General features: G+C 37.5%; 1 protein-coding gene across 1 annotated transcript in view; it reads right to left on the bottom strand.

Annotated features, from left to right (window-relative positions):
* The window catches only part of GBE1 (1,4-alpha-glucan branching enzyme 1), a 344,340-nt gene extending 323,691 nt beyond the window's left edge, over window positions 1-20,649 (bottom strand). The window contains exon 1 of the mRNA XM_077118703.1: window positions 20,432-20,649. Within this exon, the coding sequence (XP_076974818.1) occupies window positions 20,432-20,574 (143 nt within the window). The 5' untranslated portion in view covers window positions 20,575-20,649. The remainder of the gene's footprint in view (window positions 1-20,431) is intronic.
* Between the last annotated feature and the right edge of the window lie 657 nt (window positions 20,650-21,306).

The following is a 21,306-nucleotide window of genomic DNA, read 5'->3' as shown; positions in this document are numbered from 1 at the left end:
GATATTCTCACAAGCAATGTGGACAACAAAAGCTATAGGCTGAGCCCCCAGTCTTGGGGTTTGTTCATACGAAACTTAACCCCACAGGGGATAGGTCAAGCCTACTTAAAATTAAGCCTAAGAGTCACACCCAAGAGAACCTCTTGTCGCTCAGTTGTGGCCTCTCTCTCCAGCCAACACAGCAAGCAGACTCACCACCCTCCCGCTGTCTACGTGGGACATGACTACCAGGGGTATGGATCTTCCTGGCAGCGTGGGACAGAAATCCCAGAATAAGCTGAGATTCGGCATCAAGGGATTGAGAAAAACTCTAGAATGAGTTGAGACCCAGCATCAAGGGATTGAGAAAACCTTCTCCACCAAAAGGGGGAAGAGTGAAATGAGACAAAGTATCAATGGCTGAGAGATTCCAAACAGAGTCCAGAGGTTATCCTGGAGGTTATTCTTATGCATTAAGTAGATATCACCTTGTTATCCAAGATGTAATGGAGAGGCTGGAGGGAACTGCCTGAAAATGTAGAGCTGTGTTCCAGTAGCCATGTTTCTTGATGATGATCGTATAATGATATAGCTTTCACAATGTGACTGTGTGATTGTGAAAACCTTGTGTCCGATGCTCCTTTTATCTACCTTGTCAACAGATGAGAGGAACATATGGAATAAAAATAAAAATAGGGGGAACAGATGTTAAAATAGATTTAGTTTGAAATGCTAGTGATCAATGAAAGGGATTAGTAAGGGGTGTGGCCTGTAATTTTTTTTTTCTGTTCATTATATTTTTCTGTTGTCTTTTTATTTCTTTTTCTGAATTGATGCTAATGTTCTGGGAAATGATCATGACGATGAATATGCAAATATGTGATGATATTGTGAATTGCTGAGTGTATGTGTTGGGAATGTTTGTATTTCTTGTAATTTTTTTTTAATCAATAAAAAATTTTAAAAAAATAATAATCTATGGTTTCAGATACACAAGGTATACAATTCCAATTTATGACAAGTACACAAATGTTGGGAAACAGAGAGTTAAAGGAACATAGTTTGTATATGCCATTGGAGTTAAATTGGTATCAAGCCACATGAAGTTGTTATAGATTTACAATGTTAAATGTAAGCCCATGGTCACTAGGAATAAATATAACCAAGGATGTAAAAGTACTTGCACACAGAAAGCTACAAATCTCTACTGAAAGAACTTAAAGGCCTAAACGACTGGAAAGATGTCACATGCTCATGGAGTGGAAGATTTAATATTGTTAAGAGGTCAATACTACCCAAGAAATGTACAGACTCAATACAAACCTAATCAAAATTCCAATTGGTTTCTTTGCAGAAATGGAAAAGTTAATCAACAAACTCATATGGAAAGGTAAGGGGCCACATATCGCCAAAAACACCTTGAAAAGAAGAACAAAGTTAGAGGACTCATACTTCCCAATTTTCAAAACCTATTACAGAGTTAAAGTAATCAAAAAGATGCAGTACTGGCACAAGGGCAGCCATATAAACCCAAGGAATAGAATTGAGAGTTCAGAAATAAACCAATACATCAACGGCCAATTAATATTTTACAAGGGTGCCTGGTTCATGCAATGAAGAAGGAATCATCTCTTCAACAAATTGTGCTGGAAAAATGGGATATCCACATGCAAATAAATGAAGGCACATCCATACCTAACACAATAAACAAAAATTAACTCAAAACAGACCAAAGATCTTAATATAAGAGCTAAAACTATTAGAAGAAAATGTAGGGAAATATCTTTAGGATCTCATATTAAGCAATGGATTCTCAGACCAAAAGCAAAAAAAGCACAAGCAACAAAAGAAAAAATACATAAATTTGACTTCATCAAAACTAAAAATTTCCATGCATCACAGGGCATCATGAAGAAAGCAAAATGACAAGCTCCAGAATAAGAAAAAATATTTGGAAACCCCAATCTCATAACATTTATGGTGGTTTGGAGCTATGTACCTATGTTTTTGTTTATTTGTTTGTTTGTTTATTTTTTAGGTGCATGGTCTGGGAATCGAACCTGGGTCTCCTGTATGGAAGGTGAGCATTCTACCACACGTGCACCCCTACCACTGAACACCTCCCATGCTCTTAAACTTTATCCATTCCTGTGGGTGTGAACTTAGTGTAAGTTGGACCTTGATGAGGTTGCTTCAGTTAAGGTATGGCTGAACTCAATCACAATGGGTTTTAATCCTTGTGGGGGTCTGAAACTATCACGTCCCCCAGAAAAGGCCATGTTCTTTTAATCCATTCCTGTGGCTGCAGACTTATTGTGGATGGGATGTTTTGATTAGGTTATTTCAATTGATATGTGATCCACCCTATTAAGGGTGGGTCTTAACCCTTTAGCTGGAGTCCTTCATAAAACAGACAGAAACTAAAAGAGAGATGAAATTAAAAGAAGCTCACAGAAAAAGGCCCCAGAGAAGCTGGGAGACAAGGAGACAGACAGAGGCTCAGGGAAGAAGCCACTGAAGCGAGAAGCTGAAGCAACAAAACCCAGGAGAGAAGGACCAACAGTTTTGCCGTGTGCCTTGCTCTCTGACAGAAGTGCCCAAGCATGTCAGCAACTGGTCTTCAGAGAAGGCTCTCATTCTGTGGATGCCTTATCGGGGACATGTTGATGGCCTTAGAACTGTAAACTGTAAGTTAATACATCCCCACTGTTAAAAGCTGGCCCATTTCCAGGAAATTGCATTTCATCAGATTTACCAAACAACAACAATCTTAATCCTGGAATCCTTTGTAAGACAGAGAGAAAGCAACAGAGGGAGCAGCCAGAGGCTGAACATCAGCAGAACCTGAAAGAGAAGGGAGAGGAGAGGAGAGACCATCACGTACACTGCTGCTTGAGAGAGAACCAGTATCACCGACAGCTAGTACACCAGTCTTTGGGAAGAAAGCATTGCCTTGATGATGCCTTGATTTGGACTTTTCATAGCCTCAAAACTATGAACTAATAAATTCCTATTGCTTAAGCCAACCCACTGTATGGTATTTACTTGGCAGCCAGGAATTTAAAACAATAGTTTAATATCCAAAGTATATAAAGAACTTCTACCAATAAACCAGCATAAGACAAACAACCCAATTTAAAAATGGGCAAAGTACTTAAATAGAATTTTCTCCAAAGAAGATATACAAATGGCCAGTAAACACATGAAAAGATGCGCAACATTATCAGCCATTACAGAAATGCAAATCAAAACCACAATGATATGTCAAATTTGGTAGGTCAAATTATGTACCCCAATTTAGACATATTTTTAATCTTAATCAGTATCCCTGTGAGGATGAACCCATTATAAATAGGACCTCTTAGAGGTGTTTTCTTAGTTAAGGTGTGGCCCAATTGAATGTGAGTGGATCTTAATCTGAATTACTGGAGATCTCATAATGAAAACACCACAGGGAGAATCAGGAAATCAGAAGGAACATGGAAAGGAAAGGCAAGGACATGAGAGAAAGGCCATGTGACAGTAAAGCAAAGGAACCCAAAGGGTTGCTGAACAACGAGAATGCTACCTATCCTGGGAAAAAAGTAAGCCTTCTAGCCTCCAAAACCATGAGACAATAAATTCTTTTTGCTTAAACCAACACACTGTGTGGTATTTCTCATAGCAGCCTTGCAAATTAAAACACAACATCACAGCTATGAGAATGGCTATTATTAAGGAAAAAAAATAGAAAATGATAAGAGCTGATGAGGATGCAGAAAAACTAACTCTCGGAAATTACTGGTGAAAGTATAAAATCAAGCTACTGTTATGGAAATTCATTTGGTGCTTCCTCAAAAGTTAAGCATAGCACTACCAAATGATCCAGCAGTCCCACTTCTAGGTACATACCCAAAAGAATTTGAAAGCAAGGACTTGGACAGATTTTTTTTTTTTAAAACAATGTTCACAGCAGCATTATTCTCAACAGCCAAAAGAGGGACGCAACCCAAGTGTCCATTAACAGAAGAGAGGATAAACAAAACCTGGTGTATATATATATATATAATGGACTATTAGGAATACCATTCAGTCATAAAAAGAAGTTCTGATAAAATGTGGAAGAACCTTAAAGCTATATGTGGTATGACATAAGCCTGACACAAGAAGACAGATATTACATGATTCCACTTATACAAAATAACCAGAAAATGCAAATTCATAGAGATAGAAGTAAACTACAGGTCACCAGGAGGGGGAGGGGGAGTACCGTAAGAACTAAATGAGCAGTGGGTACAGTGTTTCTCTTCGAGGGGATAGAAAGTTCTGGTAATGGTAGAACAACATTGTAAATGTGAGTGGTTAAGACAGGAAATTTTACGTTGTACATATGGTGTCACAATTAAAAAAGAAGAAGACTAAAGATACAATTAAATGTAACACAGGATCCTGGACTGGAATTAATAATGTGGAAAAATTGCCCAAAAGGACATTTTGATACAAAAAAAAACTAGAATATGATCCACATGCTTTATAACTATCAATGTTTAATTTTTTGAACTTGATAACTGAACTTAAGGTAGGTACATAAGTGCACTTCCTTGTTCCTAAGTAATGTACATAGAAGTGCTGTGTTAGAAGAGCATGATGTATGCAACCTATTTTCATATGTTTAGAAAACTCGTAGATAGAATTATATAATAAATAAGGCAAAATGCTAAAAGTTAGTAAATCTGAGTATCTGTGTAAAAGGAGTTTGTTGCAGTTCTATGTACTGTTTTTGTATCAATTGTTATTACTTTTACAAAGTTCCTGCAAACTTGAAGTTATTTCAAAATAAAAGCTAAAAAAAAACCCTCAACCTCACCTTTTAAGTCACTACTGAGACTGTTTCCCTCTTTCACAATAAGTTTAATAAATCCATTTTTGCATTGCAAAAACAAGGTATAAAAGACATTTATACATACACATGTACATGTGTGTATATATATGTATAATATATATATATATCTGTATTACACATATATATTATATACCCAGAGTTCTAATTTTAGTTTATTACTAGAGTTCTCTAGTTACAGTCCATAGGATGTCTTGGGGTATTATACTAGATGTTTCAAAATCTACTTCATGTAAGTCAGAAGTGCCTTATGATAAGAGAACAAAGCTTTTCTCTTGTATGACTGTGTGCAAGACCTACCCTATTAAAAATTTAAATCCTCTTACAGTATGGCAATAAGACCAACTTTAGACACAAAGAGTAGCTTCAAGAGCCTCAATTAGAATGTCATCCTATCTCAAAACATAATCAACCCAATATGTGATCATTTGGAATGGCAATCCAGATCATTTGTTTCATTCACTTTAAGACACCACCATAAAAGGTAATCTGTTACCTATAAATGAACTTGATCATATATATATATATATGTATCTTTTTTAGAATAAGCATGAAGAAGATGTATTAGGTACAAATATGAAAGGACATGTAGGCATTTTTGCAAAGACAGAGGTGAGAAGGGAAAGCAGCAAGAGGCAATGTGGGGCCATTTGCTTTTATAAATTAGCTTTACTTACTCCCCCTCCCCATTCCTTATTCAGGGCTCCTCCCCCTACCCTCCCTTCTTTCCAGGATGGTAGCTGTTGGTAGACAGTGCATTTGGGTGGGTTGGTTGGAGCCAGCATTCTCTGTCGATGACTCATTCAGGTGAGGGTGGTTTGGCCCCAGGTGTTGCTTATTTCCGTTTTCTCAGAGGTATCTTTCTCCTTGAGAGCTGACCACTTTTTTGGAGTTTGCCCTTTGCTTAACCAGCCACCACCCAAATTCTAACCCTACATACTTTCCCCCTCAGAGACTTCTAACTCCCCTTAATCTTAAGGGAATTTTGGGCTGATGTTCCATCTTCTATAATTACTTCAAACTGTCCGCGGGTCACAGGCCCTACTGATGGGAGTGCGGAAGTCTCTGGCTATGCTATTGATGGTGGCTGGTTGAGCATGGGAAACAGAAGGACAGCCTCTGGAGAGAAGTTTGTTGTGAAAAGTTTCTAATCAGTTCAGACGGTTGGAGAAGAGAACCGCCTCCTGGTTGGCTTGCCAAAATATGTTGGCAGATTTCGGCTTCCAGGTTCCGGTCCATGCTGCAGGGTTCATGTCACGAGAAAAACTCAAGGGCACACCACAGCATAGAGCAGGCAGGCAGAAAATTTATTAGGTACACATGTGAGAAGATATATGGGCACTCTCGCAAAGACAAAGGTGAGAAATCTGAGAGGCCTGAACATCATATTTTTAATCACTAAAACTAAAACAGTCCCTTATTCTAGTGTGACTAATGCTGTTTTGGAAAATTCAGTGGATGATTTATAAGGTTCAGTTGGAAAGTTAAAATTCTATCTGCTAAGAAAACAAAGTTCAGTTTACAATCTAAAAAGAAATAAAATAGATTTGAAATAAGAAATTAAAAACTTGGCATGTATTCCCTTTAGTAATAAAAATGAAATAATAGTTTTATGAACCAAAGTAATATCCACAAACACAAGTTAGAAGGCATCTCAGCATTTGCTATACCAGAAACACAAAGGGAAGACATTACTAGGAAATCTATACAGAATTTTAACAGTGAAGGTGAATGAAGCCAGCAAGGATAGAAATTACTACTGGCGTGGCTGGAAAAGCATGTTGGGCCTGAGGCAAAATAAGTTTTCTTAAATAGGAGAGTGTTCGGAAATAGAAAGCATGTTAAACAGAATTGCCCGAGGACTGTTAGGAAATGAAAAATTACACTAACTGCATTGGGAACAGCAACCTGATAAAAGTACAATGCACAAATTACAATCTTCTTCATAAGAAGTATTAGATGCAAGAAAGGTTAAGCTGTATGTGAGAGAGGTTTTGCCCACCACAGACCACTACATGATAGAAGAATTACTCTCAAGTGTTCCTAGGGATGCTTCAACAACAATGGCAATAAATTTTCTATATTTCTAATATTTCAGAACATGCTACACCAGACTCCATGCTACACGAGTCAATATATATTTGTAAAGCATCCACTGAGTGCAAACCTCAATACTATGCTTTATGGAAAAGACGTAAAAGTCAAAACGGTACCCTCTAAACATTTCTGCTCTTCCTCATTTCAAAACGCACAACCAGCATCTTAGGGATGCTGAGTGAGTCAGCATGTCCCGAGCACCTACACTGCAGAAAGCACAATACTTAAAGGAAAAAGACAGTCCATAAGGAAGCATCTGACTGATAACTAAATGAGAGAAAATACTTACAAATGTTAATGTTTTAACTACTATTACAAACATAGTTGCTAGATATTCAATATGAGTAGATATAAAATAAAAAGAATAAACACTGACTATCACCTAGAGGAATTAAGAAAAAGAAGACATGAAGAACCAAAAACACAAAACACAGGTGCATGTGCACAAACACACACATGTGCACGGCTCCACGATGATATCACTAGTTTTAAGAGCAAGCAAAGAGCAATGCTCCCAACCCCCTTCTCTCACAAGCAAAGGCCAACTCAGGAAGGATGCAAGTCATAATAACTCTCACATAAGTGAGAGTCTCAGGACAACAAAGTTAGGAACAGCTGTTATTTGGTCTGAGTAAAAGTGAGGTTTGCATATCCAGAAATGGATAACACTATTAGAGAAGAGAGAAATCACCTGATCTCAGTCTCTTTATCAAGAAGGACTACATTTACTTTGTCTGACCCATGCTTTGCTGTTTTGTTTTTCAATGGAACAGAAAAACATATGTTAGCATACAAAAGTCTGATACAAATAAGAATCACCTAAATGAAAAGGGCAATGTAGAATACTCATGATAAATAACTTGGGGCAAACATGGCTACCTACTCAGCCACAGTTAATTAAATGCTTGGCAAATCTCCATGTTTACATTTAGGAAAACAGTCTTTTTTTTCTCTCTTCAAGTACAAAAATTATCAATAGTCAACAGTTGCTAACTCCCACTCTTAGGCATAATTCAGAATCTCTCTGTATCTAATCTCTGCTGTTATGAACACAGAGACTGAACTTTATCCCATTTTTTTAATACTCTCCCTTCAATTTATTTATGTTGTCATTCTATTATTTCTATAAAAGCTCTTCTTCCAAATATATATTATAAACTCACACTAATATGGTAGCCGTTAGCCACATGGGCAACTGAGCACTTGAAAACAAGTTAGTCTCAATTGAGATGTGCTGTAAAAGTAAAAAGTACAAAGCAAATTTCAAAGGTCAGTATGAAAAAAAAAAACCTCATCATTGATTTTTATAAGGATTACATGTTGAAGGAATATTTTTAATATATTGAGCTAAAATATATTATAGATGAAATTCATTTCATCTATTTACTTTTGACTTTTATAATATGGTTATCAGAAATTTTAAATTACATATGTGGCCCACATTATATTACTATTGGATAGTACTGATCTAGGGGGGAAACTTAAGGTATGATCAGATGGAAGTATTTCAGCACTCATTTGCATTTCCTTTTTTTTTTGCATTATTGAAATATCTTCAATATTTCACACCATACAATCCATCCAAAGTATACAATCAATAGCTATAATATCATTACATAGTTGTGGATTCATCACAATTATCATTTTTAGAACATTTGCATTACTCTAGAAAGCGAAATTAAAAGAAAAACGAATACCCCAAACATCCCATCTTCAGCCCTCCCTTTTATTGGCCACTAATATTGCAATCTACCCAATTTTAAAACTAACAATAGAGGTAGGTCAACTAAGAGAGTATAGTATTGACAGATACTATACAGTATTGACAGAACAAACAAAATATCCCAAAGTAGATCCATATATACAAACATAAGGAAGTGACTTTTTTTTTTTTTTCTCTCAATACAGGTTATACAATCATTATCAAAGATCAGGACTACTGGATTACATTTCAACAACCTCAGGTATTTCCTTCTGGCTATTCTAAAACACTAGACTCTAAAAAGAAATATCTATATAATGAGTCAGTAGTCACAGTCATTCATTAAAACCTAATTTCTCAGTGCCTCCTCCTTCCTCTCACATGATCTTTCTCTCAATCTTCAGGGCTGTCAGGGCAATGACCATTTTAACGTCTTCATGCTGGAAAGGAATGCTGACCTTCTGGGTTAGAGGAATGTTAGGGCCTTCCACACTGAGTGAAACTCATGACAGCGACCCTCTGTCTCATCCAGGAAAGGGCACCTTAGCTGACTTAGGAACCACCTCATTGCCTCTAAAATTAGTCCAATGTCCCTTCCAAAATGAGCTTATCTGTTTAAAAGAAACATGCTGATGTGTTATTGGAGATGGTTTATAAACTATTTTAGCAGCTTCAGTTCTTACACAACACGGCAATTCTTACACAAGAACATTTTGCAAAGGAGCTATTTCTGCAAGTTAACTTTCACTATAAAGCAACAAAGCTGTATACAAGGTCATATGACACTTTCATTACATGTTTTAATTACTTGGCTATCGTAGTCTGACTTTTTCAAAGCAAAGAGTCTTATAGACTTTTCTGTATTCTTAAGGACTCATTCCTACTTTTATAGAGAAGTAACTAAGAATTTAAAGCAATCGTAACGCATTTTCTTTGTGGTATATTCTCTTCTACTTTAACAGAACAGGGAATGCTTTCATCTGTCTTACACTGAATGTTGTGCATAAATATCTACTATAATCATGTTTACTTGTCCTTCTCCCTATTAAAGCTCTGTCAGGTAGGAAGCATCTCACATTCATCATTGTTCTGCTAACACATAGCACAGTGCCTGTGACAAGAGGAGGTTCAGAATAGGCTTGTTAAATAAATAAATAAAACAACCTGTGATTCAGGTGCCTATATGTACCCAGGAATATCATGTGCAGGAATAATTCTCTCTGTATTACCTTCTATCTTATCCCAAAGGTCTATATGCAAAAATGAAACATGTAGTACAGAGGTAAGAAAAAGAAACTTTGATATGGCCAACAATAAAACCTCTTATACCTGCAAGAGGAGTAAGAAAAATCATTCTGACTATCAAAAAAAACTAAATAATCTGGTTACACACATAAATATACATGGGCTATCTCTATTTTCAAAAATGTGGAGTATATACTAACTTCAACATTTTTTTTTGAACAATATCTAGCCTATTACAAACAGCTTTGAACTGAGGTATGGGACCATGCAGTACCTTGCTGCTCAAAATATAGTCTGTGGAATAGCAGCAGCAGCATAACCTGAGAGCTTGTTAAAAACGCAAAATTTCAGGGTCATGTAAAATAATGTCTACATAAATTTTAATAATAGCAATGATGATGATGATAATTTATTATCAGTAGAGGTGGTCAAGAAGTCACTTTTGGATGTTTAGTGCCTCAGACTTATCACCAAGAGTTATCATTGTAGAACAAACCTATGTTTAAAAGTTCTGTCTTACCTACTGTTTAAAGGTGGGTAGATTTTTAACTACATTGTTTATAATTTTCCAAATGTTGCCAAATAATGTATGAACAACTTTTGTTCACAATATCTAACCAATTTTCATTTAAAAACTGACATGCTCTAATTTCTAATATATTTATATAACAATGATCAAACACCAAAATAAATATTAAGATTGGAATACAAAAGGCTAACTGCAGTTACATAGAAAGCAAGTGATTATAGAAAATATTAACATTAGATTAGTTAAGATTTAACAAATTTATTCCTACCAAATGAAAGTATAACACACTAAATTTTAGGAAATTTAGTTGTCATTTAAAGACAAGTAACAGACAAATTGAAGTAAACTTTTTAAAAACAATGCTTTTTATAATGGAGAACAGAAGAATATATGATACATACAAATGAGAGAGTGCTAAGAAAAACCATACAAAGTCAAGATAAAAATACATATACAAATCATACAAAAATGTTATTATATGGTAGAAAAAATATGAAAAGAAAAAATTCCAACTGAGGTACCTACTTAGAATGGGTTGTACATTTCACAAATTATTTATCCCATTTCCTAAAGGTGCGAGGCTGTTGTATGAGAATAAACAAAAGTTAAAATAAAATCTTAGAACTATGAAAACTAACACATGACCTAGTTCCCACTTCTTTCAAAAATCTATATTAAACAGTCGATTCCAGTTATTTAAGTAGTTATATTCTATAAGATCATCATGAATGCTGAATTAATGAACACTGAATCATAACTCCTGGGTGAAATACAGGATTAGGGTCTTGTAATGCCTTGATCACAACATTTTCACCGACCAATAATACACAATCTTATTTTATGTATATTTCTGTTCAGAGACACTTTAATATATATTGCTGATTCATTAATAATGAACTCACAACCAACAATACTATGAGCCATCCCTAAACAAAGCTTATCAAACATACGTATTTTCTTTGCAAGGCACATCAGTCTTCTTGCACTTCAGAGCACTAGACAGCACTCCAGCATTACACATGGTTAATTTGCCACAGTGAAATCACACACATACAAAAAAAACACAAAAATGCAAATGCAAAAAAATAAATATATCATGCAAAGGACGCTTTAGGAACACAGATGTTGTGCTTAAATGTGCTGAGCCTTCTTCTTATCATAAGAATGGGGAATATATGCTAAGGATAGTAAAACATAAAGACAAAGGAGGATGAGTCCACATTAAAGCCCAAACCACTCACCTTTGCATTCTCTGTGAGAATTATTTCTAATTCACAGATTGTGGGATTTTCTCTTAATTTAGGATGTGTTGGATTATCTGTTATGGGTCCTTAAATACATAACTGATTTTATCATGTTGTTATAATATAGTACACAGCTGTATTATGCAGTTATTCATAATCAGATATAACCTGTGCCTAGTTGCTTACCATTTAGTGCCAGATTGAAACTGTCATATACCCCAGAAAAGCCATGTTCATTAATCCTCATTCAATATTGCTGGGTGGGATCTTTCTTATAGTTTCCATGGAGATGTGGCCCATCCAACTGTGGGTGGTAACTTTTGATTAGGCGATTTCCATGTGTTTCCACCCATTCAAGGTGGGGTTGCTCACTGGAGCCCTTGTAGAGTGAATCATTTTGGAAAAAGCTTAAGTGCCAACAGAGCTCACAGAAACAAGAGAGACCACATAGCCAGAGATCTTCGGAGATGCATCAAGAAAACACCCCCAGGAAAACCACTGAAGAAGCCTGGAGAAAAAGCTGACATATGTTATCAGGTGCCTTTCCAGCTAAGAGAAGAGACCTCAAATGCCATCAGCCACCTTGAGTCAATGTACCTTTCCCTGGATGCCTTAGGCTGGAAATTTTTATACCCTTAGAACTGTAAACTTGCAACTTAATAAATTCCCTTCTTAAAAGCTCTTCAATCTCTCTATATTACATTCCTGCAGCTTAAGCAAACTAAAACACCATTTATGAAAATGAAAATACTATGACTGATGATATTGAGTAACATGATTTTATTGGTCAAACTAATATTTAATTCTTATGTGAATATTTGGAAAACTTCCAATTTACCTATATGACAAGTATATCTGTAGGCTTGGTTTTCAGTTATCATATTTTGGATAGTAGACCCAGTGTCTGTGCCCAGTGATTGTTTCACTATAATTTATTATTCACTGGATCTACTAAAACACACATGATAGTCCATTGCTAGGTTTTATGCATCTCATAGCAAAATTCAATATGTTGAAAATAAATCATTCAACATCAAAAAAAGAGAAAAAATAAAAGAGAAGGCAGTACAGGATTTTCGAGTTGTTCATATTGATATATACTTATACATACACTTATCTACAGCAGTGGTCAAAATCCACTGAGGTAATTCTTTTGTTTTCAAACTTTCAAGTGACTATTATATATTTTCCCTTCTTCCACATTAGTCTTATTTTCAATTATTCCTGCTATTAGTAAACTCTGTATGACCATTCCTCCAACCAGGCAGAGTTCAGGAAGAAGAAAATTCCTGCAGCTGTTTGATGCCCAAGAATATGAACACTTTGCAGTCAGATGAAAGAAGAGAAAAGACAGAGAAGGAAGATCAAGAGAAGACTGATTTTAAATTCCTGCAGGCTAGCATTTACCTCTCCCAATAAAGGAAGCTTTGTGTCCTTTATATCCCAAGACTCATCTTGCCTTCAGCTTATAATAAACTGGCAATTGCCTTATCATATCGCCTCCAAATTAAGGATCAAAGTTTAAACACATTCTTTTCCTTTATTATTAGATTATGATTAAAATTACCACCTCCCTCACCTCATTCACACAATCACTTCTACTAGGAAAAAGAAGGAAACCCCTAAAGTAAAGATGTCTCTAACCTGCAAAATGAAAAGTTGTGGGGAATTTCTGGTTTTCATATTTACCTGATGGTTGATTTCAGAATATAGCATTAAAGAAGCTAACAATAATAAAATTCCTCTGAAAACTATTCTAGTAAACATTTAAGCTAAATGGATAGTTTTCTACTAATATTATCATCAAGTAAATATTTACATATATTTCTAGCCCTCAAGATACCCCCACACGATGGGTTATTTCCTTATTTTACAGAGGACAAAACTGAGGTTCACAGAGGTTGATTAACTTGCCTTTGGACTCACAGCTTTTAATAGTTGTGAGAGTTAAAATGCAAGCTCTATTGTGATTTCTTTATTTTGCAACACATTTCACTCAATAATATTCTTATATATTTTTTCCATTTTACATGTAAAAAAACCTAATTTTAGAATCTAAATTATTCTTATCACTTAAACATCAAAAATTAATCGAGTTTTATAAGTTAGTAATGGTAATGTTGTAACTAAAACAATGTCAGATAAACTGCAAGGGAACTGTATAATATGTCAATGAAAGTAAATTGTGTAACGTACATTTAATGTGGAGTTTTAGCATTTGTCAATGTACCAGGTTCCTGCTGCCATGAAACAGAATGGTGCTTCTGTGAAATATTAAACACAAAAGAATCCTGGATTCGAAACAGTGGTGAATGTATACTGATGAGCAGGTATCACCACAAGAAGAGAAACGACTCTTTAGTAAAAAAATAAGCTTACTTTGGAATGAAAGGTACCTGGTGGCAGCAATTCTTTCCAAAGAAAACACTTTCATGCTTTCTTTTAATATCTGTAAATGTATAATCGAAGGTTAATGTATGCTTTCAAATAACATCAGCATGATATATCTATCTATCATAAAACTATAACACATTTCACAGGGACTGTATTATCATCTTACTGACCAACTGGGGCCCAACTTGGTGGGAGCTGAGCTGAATCCTCTAGGAAGTGTCATATAAAGACTCATCTCTCAGGAGGTGGCGCAACAGGCATCAGAACCTAAACTAAACCAAACTACTCCCCTGAGTCATTTTAAGGTTCTTTGAAAATGAGAAGAGGTCAGCGCCCCTTGACCATTACTGTAGAGAATTCAAGAGTGACTCTGGAGTTAACACAGATCTCCACTGCAAAAAAGCAAATGAATTCACTGGTACAAAAGAACAGACATGCATCTCATAATCTTCAAATTCATCCCTGCCTTCAGAATCACTGACATCTGATTTTCTTCAGAGCCCATAACTTGGCTAGGCACTGAGAAAAATTATTTCATTCAGCTATGAGGACTTAAAACTTATGTGCAGTGAAAATCAATTATTAGTATTTTTGCTGACAAACACCAAATTCAAACTATTTTCCAATTCTGAGTACGCACCGATGCGAGAGCTAATTTTATTTCTAACAAGGTGCATATCTTCACCATTATTAAAATATTTAACAGATGAGAGCTCACAAAACCTCTTCCCCCATGCTTGAGCATGCAACTTGACCTCAGATGCTCTGCAAATTAATATTCCTTCAGAGATTAAACTTTCAAGTTATGTGGAGTATGGGAGGAAGTATCTAATAAATAATTAGTTTCTTGATTTACTCTGTGTCTTAGTTTCACTGCTGCTAAATCAAAAACTATGCAAATGAGGTGGATTAAACAATAGGAATGTAATGTCTCACGGTTTTGAGACTAGAAGTCAAAAATTAAGGGTCAGCAAGGCAATGCTTTCTCCCCAAACACTATGGCATTTGGAACTGCAGATGATTCTTTCTCCTTGGCTTTTCTGTCACTTCTGTCATATGACAATGCACATGGCTGCATCTTCTTTCTCTTCCAGGTTCCACTGATTTGCAGCTTCTGGCTGCTCCCCATGGTTTCTGTTTCTGTGTCCAATTTCCATTGCTTATAAGGGCTTCAGCCATATTGGATTAAGGTCCATCCTCACTCAGTTTGGACACACCTTCACTAACAACATCTTCAAAGGTCCTATTTACAAATGGGTACACAGCACAGGACCAATGATTAGAACCTGAACATGCCTTTTGTAGGGAACATGATTCAATCCCCAACACTCTGATTATCTTGAACTCTTTACTTGAGCCTATATTCTCCCTTCCCAAATTATCAAACACAACCTCCTAATAACTACCCTTTCTTCCTTGTCCATCTATCCTAGCATTCCTGCCATTTTCAGCTTAAAGTGAGTTGATATGCAAAAGGAAAAATACGCAGATCTAGAAGACTTTCATTCAGTCATTTACTCATTCAAATATTATACTGTTTACTATGAGTCAAGAACAGTTCTCTGCACTAATAATATAACAATGAACAAACAATACAGACACAGTACCTGCCCCTTGGAAGTAATCAGTCTAGTAGGGTATACAGAAGAGTAGAAAGACAGCTACATGTCAGTAGATGATCATCCTTAGATGTGTGGATCAGGGTGGCAGAAAAGGGGAGGCAGGCAAGGGGCCCCTCACACAGCCTAGAGGAAGGCATACAGCATATCTCTAAACTATTCTATTGGATGCATACAAATTTATCAGAAAATACAAGCAAAAAAATGCATCAAGCAGAAGAGAGAGAATGCAAAAACATAACCAGATCGAGGGCTAGATCAAAAGATGTAGCATTCAAACGATATTTTGTGCCCATTATGGAATGGGCCCTAAACATCCCAGGTGCCCCTCCCCACTTTGTTCCCCTTCACTTAATCATTAGAGAGTGAGAGTGAGGGTCAAAAGATGAGGCTGAGAAGGTAAACAGGGATCACATAATACAGTCTTGTAGGTCATGAGAAGGAGTTTGCACTGTATTGTAAAAGCAAACGAATATCATGCTCAGATTTGCCTATCTCAAATTCATCTATTTTTTGGTGAAAGGGATGAGGGAAGTGAGATGAGATGAAGATTTGAAAGGAGGGAACAACTATGAGACTGTTTTTGTACACCAGGACTAGACAAGCTAGCAAGCTGAAACAGGTTGACAGCAGAAGTAGGAATGCGGAGTGGCATATTTGAAAAGTATTTAAAAAGTACAAATGACTAGACTTGGAGATGTGAGGAGTAGAAGGTTGAAGGGTGAGTAAGGATAATTCTTAACTTTTAGGCTTTAGCAGTTGGGAGATAAGAATACCACAACAGAGAGAGGAAATACAAGACAACAAATCTGGGATGAAAACCATAAATTCAGTTCTATTTTTGTTGAGTCTCTTACTTAAAAGCCATCAAGGTAAAAACAAGGGGTGGAATCTGGGGTGAAGACAGATGTGAGCAGCATCAGTACCTAGACAGAATCCACGGAATATATGAGAAGGTTAGGGACAGGATACAAGGTAGAAATACATAAAAGGGTCTGGCAATGATCTCTGAGAAACCCTTACATTAGATAGGCTGACAGAGTCTGGGAAAAACCACCAAAGATGACAGAGAAAAGCAAGAGTTGCGTATTTTGGAAATCAAGGAAAGAAAGGGCTACAAGGAGCCAACAAGAGTCCAAATGTTTAATGCTAAGAGAAAAGGAGGAGGAAAGAGGTACCCATTAAACTACTAAGAAATTATTGTTTGTGAACATCAGAATAGTTTTAAGAAGAACAATTAATCCCAGCTGCACACTTAAGTTATGTGAAATTAAGCCTGTCACCTAACCAAATCTCGGGTTGTTATATGTAAAACAGAAAAACGAAAACATACATCTTGCCTACCTTATGTTTTTTTTTTTACTTATAGGAGTAAATTAAATATCATAATATATTTGGAAATACTATATAAAATTTAAGCAGTGGATACAGATTTTATTTAAGTCGTGTGTGGTTCTCAAGGTTTTCTTTTTCAACTGAACCAACATTAAAAATAATATTTGCCTTAAAAATTTAGATATCCAGCATATCTTTAGAAGGAAATCAGGGTGGTGTGACAGTGGCTCGGTGGCAGAATTCTCGCCTGCCATGTCGGAGACCCAGATTCGATTCCCAATGCCTGCCCATGTGAAAAAAACAGAAATCAGAAGATCCTACAACACTGTGCCTACAGCCCCAATGCTGGTAACAATGAGATGGAGCCAAGTAGCACCTGTCCCTCTTTGGAAACAACAGGCGAGATCCTGGCCAACACAGAACCCACCACCCTTTTGATCTCACTAAGACTGAGGCTGGCAGTCAGCTGTTGACAAAGAGAAATTCTTATGTATCCAGGATACTACTACACATGAAAAAAGTGAAAGATAGCTTAAGAGGTTGTGCATTATCTTCAGAAAAACATTTAGTTGGAGAGGCTATGGGGGGCACTCTTCCTACAATGTATAAAGATAGTTATTATGAAAAAAAGTCACCCAGCCTATGTCACCCATTTAGGTTACCATTCTGGTCTCTGTAGTGATTTGAACAGTTACCCCTTTGCTATAAAAGTGAGAGAGTTAAAGTTTGAGAAAATTGTACAGGTTGAAGAGTTCTCAAAAGAAGAATTTTATATTTCATGAAAAATTAGGAATAATAGCAAGGAAGAGGCTGTGAAATATTTTGTTAGTATGTGTGAAAGCTGGAGAAAGGTGTGATGGTGTATATATTCACTAAAATAAAAGTAAAGGCAGCACATTAAATTAACAAACTTTCAATATCATTTTCCCACATCTTAAATGGTTTTAAGTATTTGTAGAATTAATTTCGATTCAACATCCCACATTCAGAAGGAACGTGGCAAGTACTCTCTCCCCATAGATTCCATAAGATGCCGAGAAATTATTTTATTATTGTTCTACATAATAAAAGCCCATGATATATTTCTTATGCATCCTGTCTCCAGAGTCATCTTTTCCAATTTTACTAACATGCTGGTCCTAAATCATGTCAAATAATAGTGATGTTGGTATGCCACCTACAAAACAGGCACTAATTGTTTGCCTTTTTATTTATTATTACTATTTTTTTTTGGTATTATGTCTTTCATCTTTAGAAAGACCACTAAGAAATTTTACTTTTTAAAAGTGCTCCTGAGGCAAGGACAGGAGCTCTGAGCCCTTCAAAATTCTTACAGTTACAGAAAAGGTAAATAAGAATAACAAAAGTACAAAACAATTTCAAATAAACAAAAGTTGGTCTGGGAAGGGTGAGATAACCCATTAGTGAGAAGAAATTGCCTCCCATATCACCTTTCTTTTATATTGCTGTTTATACTCCAAATTTCCCTCCCTCCTCAGTAGGAAACTTGGCACCTGAATGACTGACTGGATGCATGTATTTGCATAAGGCCTAATACACCATGTCCAGGTGGGCTGCTAGGAATAAATAGAAAGCTGGATGAGTAAGGAGGACCACATTCCATAAAGGAAACATTTTTTTATTCTTCAAGCGCTAACAGTAGAATTTAATGCTGCCAAATTACTATTTAATATGCCTAAACGAAACATCTGTGCTGGAAAATGGCAATTACTCAGAACCAAGGTCAGAAGTAGAATCTAGGTCACACTGAGACATAAAGGTCCATTTGACCAGACTTTTCACTACGAGCATTGAATTTCCTCCATTTCTTTATTACGGCCTTTGTCCCCCTCATTAGCTCTGACAAAACATGAAAGTGAATTTATAATTGCCTCAATCCCAGTGGAGTTGGAGGTGAAGCACATGAAAGTAACATTTAACAAGGGGTGTTTGCCTGATTATGATCATTTAAAAAAAAAAGAAAGAAAAAATTTAGACAAAACATTTCCAGAACTTTTTAGAAATGTCTTAAGGTTCCTTTACAAATCGTACATGTAAATCAATGTCATCATTAAAAGCACTCAAAAAAGTTGACCACCAATTTTAATTGCCATATTTTGCACCATAACTATTTCTAAATATAAAAGTACACACTGGGCATTTTGAAAGCAATTTCACAAGGCTGCTCCTAAAACCGTTTATATAATGGCACAATCATTTGACTAACTGCAACATCTCAAGAGGACGACTTTGAGACACATTCAGTAGGATGTACAAGTTTCAGAATGAGATGTGTGCAGCTTCCTACTCCTACTCACCACCTTAACAGGTTTTTGGTCATAGAAGCTCCTTAAAAATCGTTTACTGAATGGAATACATGTAACAAGTGAAGACGTCAGGACAGAAACTTAAGGGGTTTTTGTGCGTATGTGTGTTTTTAACCAAATCAGCCCTACCCCCAATGCTTCTTCACACCAGTAACCAGCTAGAACTTTCCTATTTCTTAAAAAAATTGGCAATGTATAATCGGCAGTTTTCATTCTGAAGTAGCTCTGCTAAAAGGGCAGAAACCATTAAATCACAATGTGCTTACCTCGCAAATGTAACTACTGTAATTATTATAACTATTTTAATTTTTTTAACTATACCTTTTTGATTGAGTTGACTAGTAGAATTATCATCACAGCAACTAAAGTGTAGAAACCAATTTACTACAGCACGGCAGGAGGCAAGCTAAAACCAAAGCATCATAAATCGGCCTCTGGAAGTTTAGCTTTCCTCGATTTCTAACCTCGTGAGGACGGCAATGTCAAACGTAGTCCAATATTCCTGTATGTTTAGTCATAAATGCTGGACTAAGAAGAAAAAGTGACCAAGATAGGCTAAATCTTCCCTGAAAGCAGAGAATAGTAATTAGGATAAAAACTAGGGCATACAGTGTCTGCCTGAAAGAATCCGGTTGTATGTAAATTCACAATATGTGTTCTGAAATAAACTATAAAAATTTAACTGCGCAATTACACACGCTGAGTGGTATTCACACGCTAGTTCACAAAGGCACTCCGGCGCGTGCAAATGTCTAAAACCAGCATTGGCGGTGCCTCACTTCCCAGTACTGGGAGGCAAAGCACGTAGGCAATGGCGCAAAAACAGCTAGAGGAAGACAAGTGATGAAAACCGAACTTCAAAGTAGCTCTGCCTGCCAGCACCTACTGCGGCGGGCGGAGGTGTCACTCCACGGAAGCCCCAGCACCCTTTACCCAATAGCCACGTCAACGTCCCGCCCACCGAGGCTCCTCCCCTGGGCGGGGCGAGCCCGGCGGGCGGGGAGGGGCGGCCTAAGCTCGAGCCGGCGCCGCTGCGATGCGCTCCCAAACTGGTGGGTTCCACAAGGGGTCGGGGTAGTACCTGCGTTGGAAGTCCTGAGCAAAGGGCTTCAGGTACGGGTCGACCTCCAGGAGCCGCGCCAGCTCGGGCACGTCCGCTAGGGCGGCAGCCAGCGCTTCCTCCGAACTGTGGGTCCCGGCCACCGAAACCGCTGGAGCCGCCATGTTTTGCCGCAGCCCGAGTAGCCGAGGCCCGAGAGGGTCGAGTGCGGCGGGAGTAGGAGCGGGAGCCCGAGCCGGGAGGGAGGCGCGAGGGCGGAGCCGGAGAACGCGGAAGCAAGCCGCGGTGGCTCGGTAGCCCTTTATAGCCTGTGCGATCGCCCGCCCGTCCCCTTTCACCCCACACTGGCGTGGGGGGCGGGGGGAGGAGCGGGACTCAGGATGATTCTCCGGATGCGCGTCCGGAGCGAGGAGGAGGCGCCGAGCCCCCTCCGCCCATTCGATGCGGCTAGGTGCTTGAGGCGCGGGACCTGCCCTTTCCAGCACCCAACCTCTCTTCCCTGCGGAGCTGAGGCCACTCGGGGAGGCAGGTCCCGAGCAGACCGTTTTCAGCCTTGCTTTCATATACCCTGACCCGCTTTTGGCTACAAGCAGACCGTCCGCTTTAATTCCTTTAAGCAACTCCCTTTGGCGCCCATCCCTTTCCAATGAGTATGTGGTTTCTTGGAAGGGGCCTTCCCTCTCAGAGTTCTGAGAAAAAATTCCTTGGGAAAGTGTTTCAGACAGATCTAGTAAGATCACAGGGGAAAAAAGGTAGATATAGTAATAGCATTGGGAGTATTAGCATCACTAAGTCCCCGGAATTTCATTAAGAGAGGCAGGATCCTGGATTGTCCCGTGGTGTATTCTGGTGTTTTGGATATTTTTCCTGGGCGTGCCAAGCGGGTAAGAAAAGCA

The sequence above is a fragment of the Tamandua tetradactyla genome, chromosome 10, assembly GCF_023851605.1.
Source record: "Tamandua tetradactyla isolate mTamTet1 chromosome 10, mTamTet1.pri, whole genome shotgun sequence".
Taxonomy (NCBI): Eukaryota; Metazoa; Chordata; class Mammalia; order Pilosa; family Myrmecophagidae; genus Tamandua; species Tamandua tetradactyla.
The sequence above is the reverse complement of the archived record's forward strand: the minus strand, read 5'-3'. Positions and strand labels throughout refer to the sequence as shown.